A 21,964-nucleotide genomic window follows, 5' to 3' on the forward strand; every position below is an offset into this window, starting at 1 on the left:
TCACCAGTTTCCCGGATGGCTTCACGCAGGCATGGGCTCTGGAGAGAACTGGGCATTGCCTTAGCTTTCGATTCACACTCCCACCTCCTGCAGATTTGGCTGGCACTTGGTCAAACCCATCAGCACCATAACTCAGGGCTGAGCATGGGCCAGCCAGCCCCAATGCTCACAGCCCCGTGCTGCTTCACCCAGCTTTGCTTGGCTTTCAGCTATTCCTTTTCGGCAACCAGTCTCGGTGCCCAGTCCCTATGGTGCTGGGGGATGGATGGAATCAGTTTGCTCCCTGGTGCAGAGAGATCTGGATCCCAGCCCCCGGTGGCTCACAGCTGGCCTGTGTGAGAATCCCAAACATGGGTAGGATCCAGCCTTATCTCTGATGGCACCCGCAAGCAGCCAGCACGTGTGTACTCAGACTGCCTGCCAAGGAGAGCCCGAGTGGCTGGGATCACTGGCCCAGGGAGATTGGTGGTTGCTATGGAGAGAAAGACTGCTGATTGGGCGTTGGCACTGCTGTCTGCTCCAGATAAGCATGTTCTGGTGAAGTGCCCTGAAAGGGTGGGGTCTAGGCCACCGGAGCTGAAGGCAGTAGGTGAAAGGGACAGATTCTCGAGACAGCCTGCCTCCTCCTCTGGGCCTCTCGTTTCCGTCTGCCTGCCTCCTTCTCTTCATCTACAGTGTGTCAGACTCTCCTGTCTGTCTAATCATCACTATGCACATCCTTCTCTCCAGGTATCCCTCTGGCTCATTCTCTCTTTTCGTCTGTCTCTAATCTAGCTGCGTGTCCCTTCCTTGGTCCATCTGCCTGTCTGTATGTCTGTAGTCCAGTTCTTCCTCTCTCCATCTGTCTGGCTATATATACATGTCCATTCAGGGCATGGGCACAGTGAATTGGCAGGTGACTCAGGGTGCACGCAGAGCCCAGGCCTGCCTTGTATTGATCTGTTGCTGGCAGGCCAGCAAGTGGGTGGTTTGAAAGGCGTGTGGCCCAGACGCTGTTATTGCACAAGGGAGAGTCTGAAATGTTCCTAAGCAGTTGCCATGTCTCCGAAGGAGCCCACCTTTCCTTCGATGGGAAACGGCTGTTGGCTGCTTCCAGCCAGGACCTAGTTAAGGGTCCCAGGGGACCCAGGGAGGGAGTGAACCACTGGGTAAGGGCATGGGGAATGGGTCTGATGGGAGCTGGCAGCTGCAGGCACATGGGGGGCAGCCGGGGATGGAGAGCAATGTTTTCGGTGATTATTTTGGATAATGTGATTATCATCTAAAAATACCCACGGGTCTGCCTGTCGGTGAGGGCCAAGCAGCTGCTTTTGACGGCTTTGTCAAAATGTTCCAACTCAGCCAGATGTGACTCCCGTGACATACATCGTTGCCTGGCCGAGCTGTGAATGGGGGTGAGGTGATTCCAGCCTGCATGCAGCCTCCTCCGATGCGCCCGAGCATTGCTCACTGCTCCCAGCATGCTGATGCTCCCCTGGGCTCCATATAACTGCCCAAGACTTGCTCCTCCTTCCATGGCCTCCCTTCCTCACCCTGATTTCCTTCCTGCTATGCTCTCTGGCACATAAGAATACCTGTCATCACACACTAGGATAGTGGCTCATCCCCAATTTTTGTGCCAGACATGGACCACCTGAGACATGTTACCCCAAAGGTAGTGCCCTGCACTCACTTGGAACATCCATGGAGAAGCAGAGCATTCTGCACCTCACATGGAATTAAATATGGTGTTACATTGAAGTGTGTGATGTACCATTGACTTGCACGGATCACCCCAGTGTTTGTGTGGGACATGGCTTAATGTGGATCATCTCCAGTTGATATGTGGCTTTCCAGGGATTCTCCCCAGTGGATACCTGGGATGTGGCTTCACGTAGATCTTTATCATTGAATACACAGGATGTGGCTTTATGTGGATTGTCCCAAGTGGATACATGGGACATGGTCTCATGTGGATTGTTCCGAGTGGCTACATGGGACGTGGCTTCACATGGTTTGTTCTTATTGAATACATGGGATGTGGCTTTACGTGGATCATCCCCAGTGGATATTCAGGACATGGTTTCCTGTGGGTCATCCCCAGTAAAAACATGAGACGTGGCTTCATGTGGATTATCCTTAGTGAATATGTGGGACTTGGCTTCAAGTGGATTTTTCTCGTTGAACACATGGGGAGTTGCTTCGTATGGATTTTCCCCAGTGGGTACATGAGAGGTGGCTTCACGTGGATCATCCCAGGTGAATGTGGCTTGATGTGAATCTGCTTCATACGCTACATAGGACCTAGCTAGTTAGGTTGAGTATGGTTTAGCTAAACAGGGTGTGAAATGTGCTTACATCACCTGCTCCCGTCCTGTGGATTTCCAAATATACTACTTGCTGCCAGGCATCAGGAGAACTTGGGCTCATCCATGGGGGTGGTACAACGGACTGGGAAATCCAAGAGACTGACACTCAACAAGGCTATGGCCAGGACATTTGTGGTTCCTGAGATTCCAATGCACGGTGTGTCCCCTTGAGACTGGCGTCAGCTTCCACCTGAGCCCTAATCCCCTTTACGGCAGGCAGCCTGAGATTTCTAAGGGCTCTTCTTATCTGCTAACAGCAAATCCCAGTGTCAGGAGGAGCAGGGCATCTGCTGAAGCCATTCCCAGAGAGTCAGGGACTCCACCCCTGGCTTTGCCTGCAGCGGTGCCTGTGGAAAGTCTGAGCTCATGTATCCTGTGCTAGTCAGCTACTCAGCCGGCCTGGTCCCTACAATATACATCGTTATCTAGTGTCCCTCATGCTCCCTGCTGTGCAGGGCTGCTGCACAGAGAGAAAGAGGCTTTCACAGGCAGACGAAATAGTCCTTTGCCCTTCCTGGCGCCGTTCATTGAGGATTTCGATGCACTTTGCAGGCACTCATGAATTAAGGCTCACAGTGCCATCCCTGGGAAACATCCATCCCCATTTTATAGATGGGGAATCCCAGACTCAGAGAGGGTCTGGGTGAAGCCCCTGAGAAGGGGAGAAGAAGCGGGGCTGGATTTCTGTGCCCACCTGGAATGGGCTCTGGGTGTGGCTGCCTGGCCAGAGGAGAGCCAGAGCTGCATTTCTACCTCTGCTGGCCTGGATTCTGGCAACACAGCACCAAACCAAAGGGTTATTTGGAGTGCGTTTCTGACCCAGAGGCGGAGAGATTCCCAATGAGATTGATGAGCCCGGATGGTGACTATGTCTCCTGGAAGAGAGATCAGGGTGACATATCACGCTAGCTTGATTTCCTGGGACTGGAGGAGGCTCAGCCTTTGGGGGGGCCTTAGTCCCTCCCCTCTTCCATTTCTAGAGGCAATGGCTTAGTGCTTTAAGCCTCAGGTTTGAAACCCCAGGGCTCCTCAGAATCAAAGGCTAAACACCCAGCAGAGCCACTTCAGCTTTTCAGAATTCCATGGTAAAAAAAACCGATGAGCCCCATGAACTTGTTGCATGTGAGCCTCTCCTGGAACAATGAGCTTCTGTGCAGGTTTTCAAGATTCTCATTATACAGGGGTATAATGCACCTTGGTCCCAGATAGCACTGCTGTGCAGTGAGCTGCATGTCACCCCTCCAGCCCACCCCACCACCACCGCCACCCCAGAGGTGGCCGCGTCTCAGAGTCCCATCAGGGTGAAACAGAAGAGATGGACTCAGCGCAAGACAGTGTAGACACTCCCCATTCAGAGTATGAGGATTGTTTGCTCTCTCCCCACTCCTGCCCTAAAGGAGAATTTCAGAGAAAAGCAAGAAACCTGTAAAAGAGGGGAATACAATCCCTCCCCCATCCCACCCTGCCCCAGCCCCTTCTGTGCTGGGTTCTTTTCCTTCCCAGAACCGCACGGCTGCTTGTTAGCGCTCCAGGGCCATACGCTAAGTGCAGCCAGACTGCTGCCCTTGCTCCCCACTGGGGCCTTCTCAACCCAGCGTGCTGGCTGGGACAAAAGGCTTAATTAACTCTGCTCTGATTGTCAGCGCCAGGTCAACAATCGCCTGCGATAACAGGCCTCGGAGCTGGGCCCCAACACAGGACCACCTGCCCAAGGCAGGGCAGGGGGGAGACAAACTCCTGCTGAGGAAAAGCCAGACGGAGCGGAGCCTGTTTGACTCCGCTGGGCTGAGGGAGGCCGAGGCCTCTGAACAACAAACCCATTGTCCCCCCGGCTGGAGGACAGGACTTAGCTACAGGGCTTAGTTACCCGCATCAGCGGCTGGGGATGGCAGGTGAACAGGCCTCCTGGGCAGCATGCTTCAGGTGGCATTGCTGGGGGAGTCCCGTCCAGACTGTCAGACAAACACCAGCCCTTCCCAAGCCATGGCTGGGAGGAGGACTGGCCCCTGAGGGGTCTTGGCATGTCTGGGTCTGCTCCGCGCCTGTTATAAACTCCCAGCATGAAGGAAAGGCAAAGGTCCCCCGACCTGTTGTCAAGGAGATTGAGGCAAGGCCTGTGCTTGTGCTGATTGGCTCAGAGCTTGGAAAGTGCTTCATTCTCACGAGCTCTCAGCATCGGGCCCTGCGTTTTTTGGATAATCTGGGCCCAGGCATCCAGAGCTCCGTGTAACCAGAGTGAACCCTCACAATCCCCTGCACTAGGTCTGTGGTATCATGGGGAAATTGAGGCATGGAAGGAAAGAGGCCACTGATTTTGGGTGCCTCAGGGTTTCACCAAACAGCTTCCGGGGCTACTGCCGAAAAGGTTGACCTGCTCTGGGTCACCCCACAAGCCTGTGTCAAAGGCCCCCGGGGGATCCTGGTCCCTTTGCTTAGGCCACAGGACTGTTTTCATGTGTCCTCTGACAGCCGTAGAATTGTGCTTGGTTTGGATGCTGGTTCCCAGAGTTTGGAGGAGGACGGTACTGGATAAAGGCTTCTCACTTTGATCCCTAGTAGGGGCCGCTGATCCCTCCCTCCCGGAGCCTCAGCAGCTGGTGGCTGCTCTGAAGGCCAAAGCAGATGGAACCCAGGAAAGATGGAGCATATTGAGTCTCTCCCTTAGAGGTGGCACATGCGCCCTCTCCCCTGCTGTGAGCACTGACAGACTGGCAGCCTCTTGCAGCCTGGGGGGCAAGGAGTGGGGGAGATGGAGGTGTGTGTAATAACTGGGCAAATCACCCCCCGCCACAGCCTGCAACACAGGGAGACTAGAGACTGCTCCGGAGTTGGATTACTCTGTTCCCCGCTCGCCTGGCCTGGTGAGACCAGGCCGCGACTGCAAGGATGTGTTTTCCAAGCAGTGGGTTGTGGGGGATATTGATCAGAGATGTCTCCAGCTGGCAAGTGCATCTGGAGGGCGAGGCTTGGGTTTCAGCTCTCAGGACAGAGGGCAGCTTGGGGAGAGGAGGGCTGCAGAGGTCTGGTACTTGGAGACGCCACTTGTGAAGCTGATAAGGTTCTGGCTGATGTTGCAGGCCCAGAGGTGCCGGGACGATGAACTGCCAGGCCCAGAGGTGCCGGGGCTCAGCCCTGGCAAGCTCTGGCACAAATTAAGCACTGCCCCGAAGGGCCCCGCCCCCCAGAAGCACAGGCTGCCCCACGGCTGCGGAATGGGCTGATCTGCTCCCCAGCTGTCTGTCCGCTGCCCCGGGGACTTCCTGGAAAGCCCTTGTTGACCGGACTTTATAGTCGGAGGTGGGGAGAGCTGGGCAGGGCCGGGTAGGCAGAGCGAGCACGTCTGTGTCATTGCTGAGAGCTTGGGAGGCGTCCAAATGCACTCTCTGTCACTTCCCATTGTCCCGAAAACAATGTCTCAAAACAAGTGCAATGATCCCACCGCTCAGTGCATGGAAAGACTCAGCAGTGGCTGGGAGCCCAACTGACTGAGATCACTGCAGGCTCACCGGCGCTGCCAGGTCCTCCCTGGCCACGCCCTGCAGCGGTAGAGCCATCGCTCGGTGTCCTGGCTCTGAGCAGGCTGTGTGTGCTCCAGGCCATGCCATCTCCCCAGACCCTTGGCCCGGGGCAGGCTGCGCATGTTAGCTCAAAGCCGGGGCTAACTAACAAAAGTAACTGTAAATGGGGACTCATTATTGAGCAGGTCTGTTTCCAGTGGTGTCCTGCAGGGATTGATCTGTTCTTGGCCCTACACTATTTAACATCTTTATCCATGGCCTGGAAGAAAACATAAAATCATCTCTGATAAAGTTTGCATATGACACAAAGATTGGGAGAGTGGTAAATAATGAAGAGGATGGGTCACTGATACGGGGCAATCTAGGTTGCTTGGTAAGCTGGGCGCAAGCAAACAATACGCGTTTCAAAAATGGAACTGTATACCTCTGGGAACAGTGTGCCACTCCGCCATGCCATGTGGGAGACTCTGGCGAAATTCCTGCAGGAAGGGATTCCCACCCTGGGCCACGCAGGATGCTGGCTAGCTCCCCAGTTCAGGTCTCTTGCTCCCTGGGTGGGGAACGCTGCCGTGCTTTAGGGAAGGGGAAGCTTGTCCCTGCTTAATAGTGCCTGCTCTGGCCATTTAAGAAGCTACACTAGCTCCCAAGGGAACCCCATGCAGGGAGGGTGCTGGTCAGCTGGTGGGGGAAGAAGCAGGGATCTGAGGGTAGCAGAGGTTTCAGTTTCCCCTCATCTGACATGTGGTTCATGTCCATCTCCCCGGGTGTCTGTGTCCAAGCTGCCCTGGCTGCAGAGACCGGACCGTGGAAGAGGCGATGTGTGGGTGGGTGTGAAGGGGGGCTCAGCACACCATGTCTGGTGTGTGGAAGGATCTCACCTCTCCCCATCTCTATCCCTCATTGCAGAGGGAGCATCTGACCCACAGCCCAGCCTAGGAGCCCAAAGGGATGTGGAAACACAGAATCACTGGTACGTAAACCCCTCATCAGCATCTCCCCACCTGCCAGGAGAGATGGGCCAAACCCAGAGTTGTGTATCCAGCTCTCCCAAGCCCTCAGACTCAGGAGACAGTGGGGCCTAGATCAGAACCGCTCTGGTTCTGGCTCCACAAGCATCATCCCCCCACCCCATTCCCCTTCCCAGCTTTTCCCCTCTCCACCGGGCAGCCCCCTGCTGAGCCTGCTGATGAATATTTCAGAGCCCTGCCGTGTGCACCTCACTTTGCATTAGCATCAGACGCCTGAAGGCAGCCAGCTCGGCCCAGTAATGGGGCAAAACGAGAAGCCCAGGGGAGCCTGGGGGGCTGCAGATCCAAGGAGCTGAGAACCGGACATTGCTCAGTGGCTGCATACAGAGGCCCCCTCCCCCTTCCCTGATGGGTTTGATCTGAACCTCTCAAAGCCTTGATTCCTCCCCATGTACGCATGGTCCGGGCTCTCCCTCCTTTATTCCTCCATCCCTGACCCACTATGGGAGTGTGCCAGATGGACCAGCCCTCGGGGATCATTGCAGACTCCTGTCCCCACTTGAGACGGGAGCAAAGGTCTAAGTGGCAGCTTCACTCAAACAGATCCGCCAGGCCAAGCCCTGGCATCAGCTTTGTGCCATGACTGGGCAGAGGGGCGGCAGGCTGGGTGGCCCCCCCAAGCTGCTGCCAGGACCCAGGGGGGCAGGCAGCTCACCCTTTGGAATCCTAGCGGCAGGATGCCTTTGCCCAGTCTGATTGCTGCTAACGAACCTTCTTTCTTCACCCCGCCCCCCTCCCCACAGGACTCTGTGCATGACCCGGCCCTTCCCACAGGCGACGGAATGGAAAGGTTACAGAAGGTAAATGAACTGGGTTAAACTCTTCAGGCCTCCGCTTTGCAACCACCCCAGATACCCTGGTCAAGGCATGGGGGGAGGGGTGCGGCGTGGAATATATTGGAATGCAGGAGGCTCTCGCCTCCAGGGGGCCACTTCAAGCCCACCCCATCTCTGTTTGTGGGCCTCGTGCCACTAACTGGTGGGTCTCAGTTTGCTCACTAGCAGACAGGTGTCCACAGCACAGAGCCGCTGGCACCAGCAGGCCCCGTAGTTGGCAATCTCTGCAGAGAGATTAAGGGCCCCACCTGCTGCTGCAGGGAATGCCCAGATGCATTGGCAAAGGGCAAAGGAGCCAGCACTATACCTGCTCTGAGGGGGTGCAGTGGCAGAAGAGAACCTGGGAGCATCCCCTGCCCGCTGCCATGCCAGGTGAGGGGCAGGTGTCAGTTTCTGAGCAGGACAAGGGGTGAGCTGGCAAAGGCCGTGCTGGGCCCTTCTGCACTCAGCACTGCAAGGGCCATGCAATTGCATGCTGTTAATTGCAATCACTGGATGCTTCTGAGGAGCTGGGGCATGCAGTTGCTGTACAGGAGAGCAAAGGAGCAGGGTCTATTCTTCACCCATCTCCATGCTCTGTCCTAGGGGCTCCGCCCCTTGCTAACTGGAGTTTGGGCAGACAGCACCACCTAGTGCTTACTGCAGCTCTCATGGACACATCTGCTGAAGCTGCTGACAGTGCCCACCTGGGCACAGCACTGCCCCCTGCCCCAACAACATGACCACCATTTGGGCTGCGGGAGTTGGAGACCTAGCTGTGCTGTATGGGGCAGGAGCTGCAGATTTCCCTCAACTTGTGTGGCAACTCCTGACCTGGACTGGTTGAGTTTTAATTTCTAGTTGAACGTGTTTTGTGTTTTGGGAGGAGCTGCAGTTCATAGCCATTCTCCACATTAAAGATGAATTGTTCCCTGAGTCCCAACCTTCCCCACACACCCCATGAGTCTTAGGAACACAGGGACTGCCAGATTGGATCAGACCTGTGCTCCATTTAGCCCAGTATCTGGCTCTGACAGTGACCAGCACCAGCTGCTTCAGAGGAAGGGGAAAGAAACCCCAGGGGACAATTATGGAATAACCTCCCTACAAGAGAAGATTCTTCCTGACCCTCAACACTTAGAGGTTGGTTTGTGCCCTGAAGCAGGAGGGTGTTTGTATCCCCCCTGTTTCCTCCTGTCTAATGTAGCGGTGGGTGTTCTTGTGACTCATATACAGCTCCAAGCCTTTTTGAATGCTGTTGTGCTCTTGGCCTTGATAGTATCTGGTGGCAGTGAGTTCCATGGGTTTACAGCCCCTCCATATCCTCAGTCAAACCTGAGAGCATGTGTAGGCAAGAGAATGCCAAGGAATGGGGATCTCAGAGGGCTGATGTCCTTCTGGATTTCCTAGGTCTTGCTCTGAGGATCAAGGCCCTCCTCTCTGGGAGTCAGTTCCACTCATCTCCAGCCCTTCATACAGGTGCAGCGGTGGGAACACACACACACACACAGGTACACAAGCACACTTGCACATGCATGCACATACACAGTTGCACGTGCATACATACATGCGTGCAGACACATACACACACAAAATCTGGGTGCAGGTGCGCCCGCACACACACTATTCTCAGCATCATGAACTTCCCCCTCCAAAGCCATATCTAGCTAAATGGTGCTAAACTGACATATCCAAAAGGCACACCCATATAATATCCAGCTAGGCAGGGAGGGGCTGTTGGGTTTGGTACTGTAATTCCCACCTGCAAGGGAGTGAGACTCTTCAGATGACTGCTTCCCTTGGCATTGCTGCCTCTCTATGTGCCTCTCGGGGGGGGCTTAGCTGCGTTTTCTCTTGCCTTGCCCTGTCGGCTGCATTGATGAAGCCAGCGGAAGAGAAGGAAACTCACAGAGGTCTCTCCCTCCTTTCCAGCAAACTTTGACCTCTCCTGGGAGCGTCTGTTCCTCCCGCGGGTCCAGCGTCCCAGGATCGCCCTCCAGCATTGTGGTGAGTGCTGTTCATGTCATATCTCCCTTTTGGGGGGTCTCGAAAGCACCCCAACTCCATGTGGGCAGCGTAATATAGCGATCAGAGCAAAGTACTGGGAGTCAGGACTCCTGGGTCCTGTTCCTGGCTCTGGGAGAGGTGTACCGTTTAGTGTTTAGAGCAAGGGAACTCAGGACTCTATGATCTATGATTCTATGACTCCTGGGTTCTCTTCCTCACTCTGGGGAGGAGTCTGGTCTAGTGCTTAAAGTAAGAGAATGGGAGTCAGGTGTCCTGGATTCTAATCCAGGCTCTGACCTGCTGTGTGACCTTGGGCAAGTCCCTTCCCCTTTTCTGTGCCTGTGTTTCTCCATCTCTAAAAATGAGGAGAACAATCCCTTCCCAATTCCCAGATGGGCTGGGAGGCCTCAGCTCCATGTGGGAAAGAGTCGTGGGCCCTGCCCTGCACTGGGAGACGCTCAGACACCTGCTTGAGACTTTTCTGGTTGAGAAGGAGCTTTTCCTCCTTCGCAGGCCAGAATGGACAATGAAGTTCTGGGCTACAAGGACCTGGCAGCCATTCCCAAGGACAAGGCGATCCTGGACATCGAGCGCCCTGACTTAATGATCTATGAGCCCCATTTCACCTACTCCCTCATGGAGCACGTGGAGTTGCCAAGGAGCCGAGAGGTGAGGGTGTCTTGGGTGGGGCATGGTCCTCTGTGTTTGTTCCCTCTCTGACAACCCCCCATCAATGGCTGAGCCAGTGTAAGCTCTGTGGGCAGCTCCCATCCAGCTAAGGGGAGATGCTTGCACCTTGCTGGGCTGCAGGACAGGGATGTACCAGAAATCTTTACTGTGTATCCCAGTGGTTGCAGGATGAGTCAAGTAAATGGCATCTATCTCTCTGTGCTTCCTCCCACAGCGGTCCCTGTCCCCCAAATCCATCTCTCCTCCTCCTTCTCCAGAAGTGAGTACTGCCACACCTTGCCTCCTGCTTAGTTCTCCGCAGGCGTCTCTTGCTCACAGGCAACAGAAACCCACAGAGCCTGAGGTCCGACCAGTCTCCCCCACAACGTGCCCTGTATTTTAACAATTGTGCTCTCACTCCTATCACGAGCACTAGGGAGACTGGGGGGGTGTGCTAGGGGGTCTACACTGCATTGAAACCTGAGGCTATGTGACCCGGGTTTCCAGCCCCAGCCATGCTAACACATCCATACTGCACTGGGCAGACCTTCTGACTTGGGTCTGCTGCTTGAGCTGCGTCCACACTGCTCAATGACAGGACTAGGACTGGGACTCGGGCTCGGATCCACCCCCCTAGTAGGGTTCCAGGAGTGCAGACAATTTGTGTGCAGATGGAAGGGGGCTTGGGCTCAAACCTGGGCTTAGTGGCTGGTGTAGACATACCCCGGGAGAGCCTCTGCAGGGGGAAGGTATTACTGGGACAGGTGTCAGGATTGGTGCCTGACGCTGCCTGGCTGACAGATCAATGGATGAGTGGATCCATCTTTTCCACTGGCTCATCAAATGGCTCCTCCACTGTCCACATGCCGTGGCTGTGTCTTGAGCATCCGCACTACTGGCTGAGGTGAGATCAGCTAGCCCAGGAGCTCAGCGGAGTCAGAATCCAGGGGCTTAGGTTCCACTTGGACCCTGATCGAACAAGAGAGTTTTAGAGGCTGGATTAAACTAACCAGCGCTGTGAAAGATGAGGGAGATGGACAGCTGGACTTCCAGTATGCCTTGGGGCCAGCTTCGCCATGTCTCACCATTCCAAGCAGTGTCAGCCTTTCCTGAGAGATTCGGGAGAGTTTTCCCTCCCAAGGGGTGGGACTGAACTTTGAGATGCGGTCTGGGCTTGGCAGTTAGGTCTCTGTCTGAGCAGGCAGCATGGGCCACTGTCAGACACAGGCGCATGGGGCGCTGGTCTGTCCCGGGGCAGCAGCTGCTCTGACACTGGCTCTGTTCACAGGTCATCCGGGACTGGATGGAAAACAAATCCCTAGGAAGTGCCTCCCAGGCAGCTAGTCGCCGGACCAGCAGCACAGCCCGGAGTGGAGTGCACCACTTCCACCGACCTGGTACGGCCCACATGCTGCCTGGGGCTCTCCAGGGCTCCCCACATGGGTGCGAGGGGAGCAGGACCCCAACTTCAGGGCCACACACCACACTGAAACCCTAACCAGAGACCCAAGACCAGACCCTGCTCCCTGCACCCCCACCCTCCCTGCTGGAGCCAGCACCTGAACCCAACTGGGGGACTGGAACCCACTTGTCCTTCCTCCAGGACCCCACCAGCATGGAGCAGGGTGAGCGCTGTTCCGTATACCCACAGAGCAGGGACAGCAGGAGGGTGAGCCTCCCCCACCAGTGGGCCCCCCCCTCCTCTAGGAGTGAGATGGAAGCTCAGCTGTGCCAGTGGCGGTGGTGGGGCTGGCTCACTGGGTTGCCTGTTCCTTCAGGCGCATTTCTCACCCTCCTGTTCCCCTCCCCTCCTCCAGAGACCAACACCATGGAGCTGAACATATACAAGAAGCCGCCGATCTACAAGCAGAGAGGTGAGCGCGGCTGCTTCCCCACCCCGGCCTTTGGGTGCTGGGTTGGGACATTTGGGGGAGCGAGCGCAAGGAGACGGGGAAGCCAGATCTCAATTTTCTGTCCCTCTGTCTATTACAGAGCCCTCGACGGGAGCCCCACAGAGCAAGCACATGATAGAAGACCAGATCATTGAGTGCTCCAAGTTCCCAGCAGCCCAGGCCCCGGACCCCAACCAGCCAGCCAAGATCGAGACAGATTATTGGCCCTGCCCTCCCTCCCTGGCAGTTGTAGGTAGGTGATGGCAGGGTGTTTTACCTGCAGCTGGGCGACTCCTATCAGCCCCCCCCCACACACACACAAGCTGAGCGGGGTCAGTACTGAGATGGGAAATCACCAAGGAAAGCTGAAGTGTTGCTTCTGAGTTAGCATCGACCCCCCATTATGGTGACTGAGGGGGCTGGGCAGATGGGACATACAGCCAGGGCCCTGACCGCTTGTGGTCATGAAAGATCCCCTGGCACGTTTTGCTAGCCCTGGTGCTGGAGTGATTCATTCTGCCTCCCTGAATTTCCCCAGCGGGGAAAGGATCCAGCTGCCCTCTATCTCCCTGCCCCCTTGATTCGGAGTCTTGCTCTTCCCTTTACCCTGACGCTCTCTTTGGGTCCCCAGAGAAGGAGTGGAGGCAGCGGATGGCCTCCAAGAAAGGCATGGAAGAAGAGGAGGATCTCACGGAGGAAATGACTAACCTGCGTGAGCTACAGAAACAGGAGCTGAGTAAGGTAGGATGACCTTGGAGGTGCGAGGGCTCCAGGAGTGCTGAGTCCTGGACCAGGCTGGGGCTGGAGGGGGCTCCAGCTTGGAGGATGCTGGGATTTGATGGGGGCTGCTCCCTGGAGGATGCCGGGGCTGGAGAGGGTTCTGTGCCCTGGTGGATACTGGGGCTGAGGGACGGGAGCTGTGCTCTGGAGCATGCTGGCGCTGGAGGGGGCTGTGTCCCAGCACCGAGTCCTATCTGACCCTGACTGCTCCTTCTCCTTAGGTCACCTCAAACCTCGGGAAGATGATCCTGAAGGAGGAGATGGAGAAATCTCTCCCCATCCGGAGGAAAACCCGCTCGCTCCCAGACCGAACGCCCTTCCACACCTGTGCGTGGGGCCAGGCAGTGATCCAGACATGCCCTCCTCTCCTCTCCTCTTCCCCATCTCTGATGCTGAGATCCTCCCCCCAGGCCTTTCCTGGCATCCACGGGAGCAGCATCCATTTTAAGTAGATACCCTGACAAGTGACATTGTTTTGGTATCATTCCAGGTGTTGGTTTTATTTAAATATGGTTAATGGCTGGGACTGGAGTAGCCGAGAACTGCCCCCAGCCAGCTCTCCTGGCCTGCTCCATGCAGCACCCCTTGCTGGGAGAGGCCGGGGCAGGAGCCATGGGGCGCTCCCCCCGGACCATCCCCTGCACTGCTTTGTATGAGGATTGCTGCAGGAACAGTCAGCTGAGAGGTGATGCTGGCTCTTGCTCTTTTTCAGCTCTGCACCTGGGGCATTCCAGATCCTCCACCCTTCCTGCCTATGAGAGAAGTACCCTCACCAGGGTAAGTGCAGTTCCCCACTTCACCCTCCCCTTGCCTGTTGTGTCCTTGGGAGTTTGGTGTTTTCCACATATTGTTCTTATCCGTTCAGATGGCGTTCAGGTCCAAATGGTGCCAAACTGAACCACTCCACCTGGGCTAGGATCCAGCTGACGGTGTCTGAGAATAGCTGTGGCTGTTGATAATGCACCGGGCTGGGCTGTGTACCCCTGGGGGTAATGTCCTGGGCTGGGACAGTCAGGAAGAGGGGTTACCCAGAACTGAGAACCAAAGCAAATCAGCCAGTGAGAGCAGCTGGCTCACTGCCCTGCTGGTGAAGGGACCCAGGGCCTTATGCCTTTGGGCCACTGGTTCAAATCTGGCACGTGTCAGCAATGATTGAGAGTCATTACCACTTTGTGGCTGTTCGGAGTGTGAAATGAGTTTGTTGGGTCTCAGTCCAGCCCCAGTGGGACAGATCTCCTTGGCACCAAAACCACTCAGACTCCACTCTTCTCCCTGGAGGTGTCCTCTAGGGCAAGGTGGAGGGCAATGCAGGGGGAATCTTGCTGAGTTGCCCCCTGGGATGCAGCTACTCTGTGGGTACAGAGGGCCCCTTGTTCTTGGGGCTGTCAGTCTGGCCCTTCTCACCAGCTTCCAGCTGCTTCTTGCATCAGTCCAGGAGGCAGTTTCTATCCAAGCTCCCTGCCCCACTCAGAGGCACTGCTGCCCTGGTAGCTGATGCTATCCGGTTTCCTTTTGCAGCTGCAGTCAGCGGAGTTCAGCCCAGCCAGCAGCGAGAAGGGGAGCCCAGGTAAGAGGAGCACATGGCACAAGGGACAGGCGCAGGGGAGATGTGTGTCTGGTCTGGTCACTTGACCCGGAGAGGCCATTCAGTGTCGTCAGCATCAAACTCTTGCTCAGCTTAGCTGGGCCTGTTGGCCTGATGAGGGCACTGTGTAACACGCCCCATGGGCCAGACCCACAGCTGGCATGAATCAGTGCAGCACCCCAGCATCGATGGAGACACACGGGTTCACACTAGCTAAGGGATTCCGGCTCATCCCTGCCCCCATCCCACTGCTGATGAGCTCTGTGCCCAGTGCCCTCTCTTCATCTCTCGCCCAGCCCCACAGGATGCTGACAATAGCTGCCCCCACTTATTATCCTTGGGAGGGACAGGTGGATTTGGTCTGAGTGGCCTCACGGCATCGGGGAGGGCTGGAGACAGAGTCCTGCCCCTCCAGGGCACCAGTTTAAATTAGGCCCGGGATGGTAGCATGCAGGAGCCAGTATCTGACAGCTGTCGGGAGGCCCTTAGTGAGTTGCCGGGTCTCGGTCCACTTCCCAGCTGCAGTGTCTACCTGGCAGCTCCAGCAGAGAGGCCAAGGACTGGCTGGCTGGCTGGTGGGAACGCCTTCCCCTCTCACCCCTAGACATCGGGGCACGACGCAGTAGCTGGGCAGGGTGTGGGGGAAGCCTGCCCAGCCGCTGCCATGCTGTGCCTGTTTGGGGGGCTTTGCTCCCCCGCCTGTCCCACACTAGCTTCATGCAGGGTGCACTGCAGACCAGATGTGACCCCTGCGCTGCCGGGGTGGGCTGTTACTCACGTCATTGGGCATGAATGCTCAGCCATGGCAGCGAGGGCTTTGCAGCCAGGCCCTGAGTGGCCGTTGTCCATTATCTTTTGATATTGGGAATTCCAAAGCTTTGTGCAGCCCACAAAGGGTGAAACTGATACCTCTCCGCTCCGTGTAGACAGAGAAAGTAGGCAAAATCCTCAGCTGGTGTAAGCTCCATTGCATCGGTGGGCCAGATTCCCAGCTGGTGTAAAACCCACAATACTTCCATTGACCTCCTGCCGATTTCCACCGGATGAGGATCCGGCCCCTTGTTCTAAATGAGTTGGGACATGCAGCCCCTGCACCCACAGCTGGAGAGTCGGGGGGAGTGGGTCCTAGACGGACGGCTGGAGCTGGGGTTCTCTAAGCCCCTTTTCTTTGTGTTTTGCAGGCCTGCAGGTAAGCGGTCACCCTGCCGCTGGAGGGGAGACACTGGGAGCGGTGATGTATCTTGGGAGAGGCGGGGGAAGTGCCCCTCCCTTCCATTGCACGCTCAGCCTCTCCCAACCTCGCGTGGCTGCCAGACAGATAGAGCTCAATGGTGCAGGGCTGGTGCTGAGACTCAGACAGGACCACTGGGAAGGACAGGGACTGGAGCAGGGCAGCAGGGAAGAGAGTGGGGTGGCAGCACCAGAGAAGGAGAGAAGGGCAGGCTGAGGAGACAGAGAAACCCAAAGAGGCAGGATGGGGAGGGATAGTGGGAAAGGGTGTGGGAAAGAGAGTGGGAGAGAGGTGTGGGAAAAGAGAGACAGGGATTTAGGAGCTTGGGTGGGGGCAGAGAGACAGTAGAGACACAGGGGTTTAGGAGCTCCAGGTGGGGAAGAGAGAGACAGCAGAGATGTGGGGCTTTAGGAGATTGAGTCGGGGCAGAGTGCCACTCTCTCCAGTGCCTAGGCTGAAGCCCATCACCCTGCTGTTTGTTCAGGTTCTTTGGGGGAGGTGGTGGGGATCTGGGTGTGGGAAGCCCTGTATGCCTGCCCAAGACTGACTGGGAGTTTTGCTGTCTGCAGAATGGCCAGCGGGGAAGGATGGACAGAGGGAACTCCCTGCCCAGCATGCTGGAGCAGAAGGTAAGAGCTGTGGCTGGGGGCTCTGCAGGCCCGGGTCCAGGATGCAGGGTGTCCCAGCCATAGGCTGGGATGCTCACACATTCGCCTTGTTACATGCTGCCGGCTGGCTGGCTGGCTGGGGGGCATGGAGTAGCAGACATGCCCTACTGCAGGCTTTCTGTGGGTGGTGGAACATGCCTCATTGCAGGCTGAGCTGGGGGTGCGGGGTGGGGATGGGGTGCAATGGGGACAGGGACAGGCATTTTAATGAACTCCATTGTTTAACTGTGTTGTCCCTGGCTCTCAGATTTACCCCTATGAGGTGCTGACGGTGATGAACAGGGGTCATGTGAAACTGCCTCCGGGAGTGGACAGAACAAGGCTAGAGGTACGGCGGGGGGATGGGGCATCTCGCTGGCCCCTGCAGTGTCTGGGCCCAGGGGAGGGAGAGGGGCCAAGGAAACGACTGCTGACAGATCCCAGGCCGGGGTGGGGAGTGATTCAGGGTAAAACAGCTGGAGAAATACATAAAGGAGAAGGGGAGAGGGAAGAGAGGGTTAATGCTTTATGACCCCTGGACTTGGAGCACCACCTACTGCCACCCCATCCCCGAGCTGCCCTCCCCTGCTGCCCCTCTCCTGCGCTCCCACAAACAGCCCTGGGTATTTCATTAGCTTGTACCAATGCTAAAAGTGGAAGCTAATTCGATTAGAAAAGGAGGGAGCCAGGCTCTTGCCCCATGGCTACATGGGGTGGCACCGGCCACAGGGCCCCGGGCACAGCAGACTCCATGGCCAGCACCTAGAGTGGGCACATGCAGTGTGAGGTCAGGGACTCAGCCAGCAAGGAGTGGGCAGCGTCTGCTGGAGCCCGGAGGGAAGCTCTGGCATTCAGGCCTGTTCTCCACACCATGTGGCAGTGGGTTAGCTGAAGGCATGGTGTTAAACCGAGGCGACTCTGGGCCTGTCTGTGCTGCAGTCAGAGGCATGACTGCAGCAGGCATAGATCTTCCTGAGTTAGCTTTGATCTAGGTACCAACCGTAGTGAATCTGTGGCAGCACGGGCTGTACAAGCCCACGTGGGGCAAGCTAAACTGCTGTAACCAGTTTAAAGGCAATATAAGAGAGTCTACACTGGGGGTTGCATTGGTTTAATTAAATCATTTTTAAACTGATTTATGTTAAACTGATGCAACTTCTGTGTGTAGTCATGTCTAGTGTGAGGGTTTGTATTAGGACTGGATGGGAAACTGATTTTCCATCTTGGGGGAAATTCCACCATTTCAGAAAAAAAATTCTATACCAAAACACAACGAAAACAAAACGTTAGAAATTTCTTGAGAAATGAAATTCCAGTTTTTTGTTTTTGTTTTGCATTGATCAAAATGTTTTTGTTTCAATAAAATGGTTTCATTCTGATTTTGATTTTTTAAAATATTATATAAAATAAACAATATTTGAAATGAAAAGTTGTTTCAAAATGGAAAATTGAATCCCCCCTGCAAAATGCAGTAGTACACGCACACGTGTGCTCACATGTGCACACTGATCTGGCACAGAGACATATACACACAAACTGACCTCACACATGCGCATACACAGTGATCTGGCGTTTACACACAGGCACTGATCTGGTGCACGCACATACACACACACACAGAGATTTTGTGTGTACACACACAGACACACACACATTGATCTGGCACACACACATGCACGCACACCGACACACACACACTCTAATCTGGCACATGCACACACACACAGAGTGACTGGTGCATAACACCCACTGTTACTCTCTCTCCAGAGGCACCTGTCCCCAGAGGATTTCCTGCGTGTCTTCGAGATGTCCCTGGAGGAGTTCAGCAAGCTGGCCCTGTGGAAGCGGAATGAGCTGAAGAAGAAAGCTTTCCTGTTCTGAGCCGAGTGCCCGGCCTGAGCCAACCCTAGCCGTGATCTCAGTTAGTGTCAAACACAATCTCGCATCACAGCTGCTTTAGGGCTACTGAGCCAGTTTTAACACCTGCCTCCCCTCCCCGAAGCCCCTCAGGCACGTTGATCCCTCATTCCCAGTTTTGCCTCTCACTGAGGGATATCAGAGAGCCTCTCCCTGCCCAAACCTTCCCCCTCACACGCCCAGGGAGGCCGCTGGCAACGCTGGTGGGCTACTCACTCTGGGTCAAACCTCTTTTAATGGAGCCAGGGGAGGGAGAGTTGAACAAGTGGAGGGAGGAGCAAGCAAACCCTAGTCAGCCAAGGTCCCTGGGCTGGATGATGTGTAGGGGCTTCTCGGGGACAGGGCATCAGTGTCCCTCTTTGCCTTCACCTGTTGCCTGTTGGGGTCACGGCTGGTTCAGCCAGGATGGGAGCCATAGCTACTGGAGAGGGCTCTGGCAGGGGCTCTGGCTCAGCTTGGGGAGTGGACAGGACAGGGACACACCGTAATGCTTGGTTGCTGGACGCATGTTGGTTTAGGTGTAAGGGAAGTTAGGGCTGCTTCTACCTTGCTGCTGGGCCCTGACTGGCTCTTGGGGCCAGCCTCCCTTCCTGTCAACACTGGGCAGGGTGCACGTATACCTCTGAATAGCTGTAACCCTGACACGGGCCATGGGGGATGCCGGGTGTCGCCATGGCTGCGTTTCTGAGTGTCCCGTCAGCAATGGGGTTGCCATTTGCCTAGAATAGGCTCCAAAGAGCCATGATCTTCATTAGCAGCCACTCCCCATGGACCCACCCACAGTCGGGGCCCCATCCTCGTAATCAAATACCCTTCAGTGGAGCTGGGAGGGGGCACAAGAACCTCTTGTTGGAGAGAACTGGAAAAGCAGAACCAACCCTTCTGAGGTCATCTCTGTCTCGCTCTTGCTCACTCCTGGCCTCCCCCTGCTCTCCCCTCTCCCACCATCCCTCCCTGTAAATTCAATCTCTAGGTGGACATGACCGAGCACCTCCCAAGTTCTCAACCCAATGGCCCAGGCTCTCAAACCACACACCTTCCCGCTAAGGCTACAGCCCCACTCCCCACCCCTTGAAGCTGCCTCTGGGGGAGGGTTACTCTTAGCTCGATTGTTTCAGGCCTTAGTAGTTGATGATTTTGCTCCTGCCCCTTTGTGGATCCTCGGTCGAAGCCCAGCGGCCACCCTGCCAAGCCCAAGGCCTTTCCCCAGGTTTAACAGAGGAGTTTGCCTGAGCAGTGAGAGACTCAGGGCTTGAGGCTGGAGCCTAGAGGCAGCCCATCACGTTCTCTCCAGCCTGGCATGCAATCTCTGGCAGCCATCCCACTCTGTCCCCCTCAGGCCTCCCAGCTAGGATTTCCCCCTCGCTGTGTACCTCGTGGGGTGCAATAACCCTCTGCTGTGAAAACCACACCATCAGTACACTGCCACAAACTGCAGGCTGTCCCCTGGTGACACGCCAGGTGAGGTCCGACTCTGGCTTCCCAGCCGCAGTGTGTAACCAACCAGGGCTCAGACAAGCCAGCTCTCTCTATGCCCAAGGATGGAATTTCATCAGGTAGTGACAATATTTTAGAGCCGGTGCGGGTGAGGGGATGCCTGTGTCAATGCTAGGTGAAGGAGCAGAGAGGATGTCAAGGCAGGGGGCTCTGTGCAGCTGCCTCAGTAGCTAGGAAGCCAGGCCCTGTGCAGTGACCAGCAGAGACTGATGTGGTGCCGATCCCTTGTGGACCCTGGCCTCATCGCCAGGCCCTGGAGTTTGGAAATAATCACCCAAGATTGCTCTGCATCTTGCACACAACCCCGCCCAAGCCCCGTTCCCCGCACGCTTCAGAGCCGCCTGCAAGGAGCAGTGTGTCCTGGAAAGGGCAGGAAACGTACCAGAATCCTGGGGGGTTGTTCCACGCCATGCTTTTTGTTTGCCAGAGGGTGAGCTCGGCTTCCAGCACAGCTGCACTCCCCACCTCAGAGCCACCTCTGAGATCTCTCAACCAAGCAAAGAGTAAACAGCCGGGAGACTCTCCCTTCCAGACAGGGCATTGATCAAAGGGGATCCAATGAGCCTATGTTTGGATCAGCTGGCCTGTCTCGGGCAGGAGCGTTCTAGAGGGGTGAGCCACGCTTTTCTCTGAAACGTCAGGTGTTGGCAGGATATTGGCCTGACAGCCTGCTCCTGCACATGTACGTCTGTGGGAGCTCCCTATGTGGGGCACATGCAGGACAGTCTAGTGGTCGGATCACCCATCCCATCTGGGCTACAGCACCTTACATGCCTCCAGGAACAAACCCAAGGAGCTAACAATTTCCTTTGCTTTGGGGGTCATTTTAAAAGTCAAAATAACCAGCGGTCGAATAGGGGAACTGCCCCCCCATGAGCCAAACGATTTCCTGGTCTGCTGCTCCTTTCAGTCCTCATCCTGGGTCCTTTTTCTACTGTGCACCACATCTGCTCTGCAGCGCTGGCCTGAGACCCAACCCCCTGCGCTTTCCCTTTCCAACCACTGCCCCACCACTACACTCTGTTGGGATGTAAAGAATGTAATTTATTGGGAAATCCCTGGCCCATACTTGCCTTTCACTGCTACTTATACGACATATCTATAAATATATATATATAAATATGGATTTTTTTCTGATTTGAATACAGTGATTCCCCTTTCTCTGTTTATTTTTTGCTGGTGTCGGAGATTCCATGTGAGAGTGATTTTTTGCTTATAATTAAAGGTGAAATGGCTTTATTCAACACCCGCCTCTGCTGATTTTTATTCCTGTTCGCTTTAGAGTGGTGTTAAATAGCATTTTGCACCTTCCAGACAAGGACTGCAAAGCAGTTCACAGGCCTTAAGAAATTCAGCCTCACCCCCCCAGGAGGGGATCTTTGTAATTCAATGTTACAGGTTGGGAAGGCGAGGTCCGAAGAGGAGGGACTTGCCCAAGATAATGCAGTGTGTCAGAGTCAGGAATTGCACCCAGGAGGTCTGAGCTGTTCCTTTTCTCTGTTCTGGCCACTAAACTTTATTTAGCACCAAGAGCTAGGAGTAAAACCGCAGGAGTCCCTGATTCCTAATCTACTGCTCTAAGCACTAGGAAACACTTCCTTTTAGGCCACTGAGCCCCTAGGCTTGAGAGCCAGAACTGCAGTCCAAGCCATAACACTGCTATTTTTAGCATGCTAGCTCAAGCCCCACTAGTCTACCTAGGCTGGAAGGCTGGCTCTCAGCTGCAGTGTAGATGCACCAGAAGTGTCCAGTTATTAATATTGATCCCTTGCCCTTCTTAGTGTTTCCCCATCTGGATGCACTTCCCAGCTGTTGGCGAGTTAAGTCTCACAACCTGCTCCCCCCCCCCACCCCCACACACAGGGTACGTCTGCACTGCACAAAACCCATGGCAGATACTCTCAGAGCCCGGGGTCAACTGAACTGACTCAAGCTGGTGGGGCTCACACTATGTGACTATGGGGTTAAAAGGAGCCGTGTAGATGGTCCTGCTCAAGCTGTGAAACCCGGTGGGGGTCCCTGTGAGTACC

General features: G+C 55.5%; 1 protein-coding gene across 5 annotated transcripts in view; it reads left to right on the plus strand.

Moving 5' to 3' along the window:
- The window catches only part of DMTN (dematin actin binding protein), a 37,259-nt gene extending 16,107 nt beyond the window's left edge, over positions 1 to 21,152 (plus strand). For 4 of the 5 annotated variants that reach the window (XM_045006181.1, XM_045006184.1, XM_045006180.1 and 1 more), the window contains exons 2-17: positions 6,773 to 6,836; positions 7,638 to 7,694; positions 9,642 to 9,716; positions 10,230 to 10,385; positions 10,621 to 10,665; positions 11,674 to 11,782; positions 12,203 to 12,259; positions 12,378 to 12,530; positions 12,909 to 13,018; positions 13,279 to 13,384; positions 13,770 to 13,834; positions 14,576 to 14,624; positions 15,824 to 15,831; positions 16,443 to 16,502; positions 16,789 to 16,869; positions 18,288 to 21,152. In XM_045006181.1, the coding sequence (XP_044862116.1) occupies positions 7,677 to 7,694; positions 9,642 to 9,716; positions 10,230 to 10,385; positions 10,621 to 10,665; positions 11,674 to 11,782; positions 12,203 to 12,259; positions 12,378 to 12,530; positions 12,909 to 13,018; positions 13,279 to 13,384; positions 13,770 to 13,834; positions 14,576 to 14,624; positions 15,824 to 15,831; positions 16,443 to 16,502; positions 16,789 to 16,869; positions 18,288 to 18,401 (1,206 nt within the window). In that variant the 5' untranslated portion in view covers positions 6,773 to 6,836; positions 7,638 to 7,676 and the 3' untranslated portion in view covers positions 18,402 to 21,152. Of the gene's footprint in view, positions 1 to 575; positions 730 to 6,772; positions 6,837 to 7,637; positions 7,695 to 9,641; positions 9,717 to 10,229; positions 10,386 to 10,620; positions 10,666 to 11,673; positions 11,783 to 12,202; positions 12,260 to 12,377; positions 12,531 to 12,908; positions 13,019 to 13,278; positions 13,385 to 13,769; positions 13,835 to 14,575; positions 14,625 to 15,823; positions 15,832 to 16,442; positions 16,503 to 16,788; positions 16,870 to 18,287 lie in introns of those variants that run through there. The other variant, XM_045006182.1, reaches the window with a different exon arrangement.
- The last annotated feature ends 812 nt before the right edge of the window (positions 21,153 to 21,964 follow it).

The sequence above is a fragment of the Mauremys mutica genome, chromosome 2 (assembly GCF_020497125.1).
Source record: "Mauremys mutica isolate MM-2020 ecotype Southern chromosome 2, ASM2049712v1, whole genome shotgun sequence".
In the NCBI taxonomy this organism is placed as follows: domain Eukaryota; kingdom Metazoa; phylum Chordata; order Testudines; family Geoemydidae; genus Mauremys; species Mauremys mutica.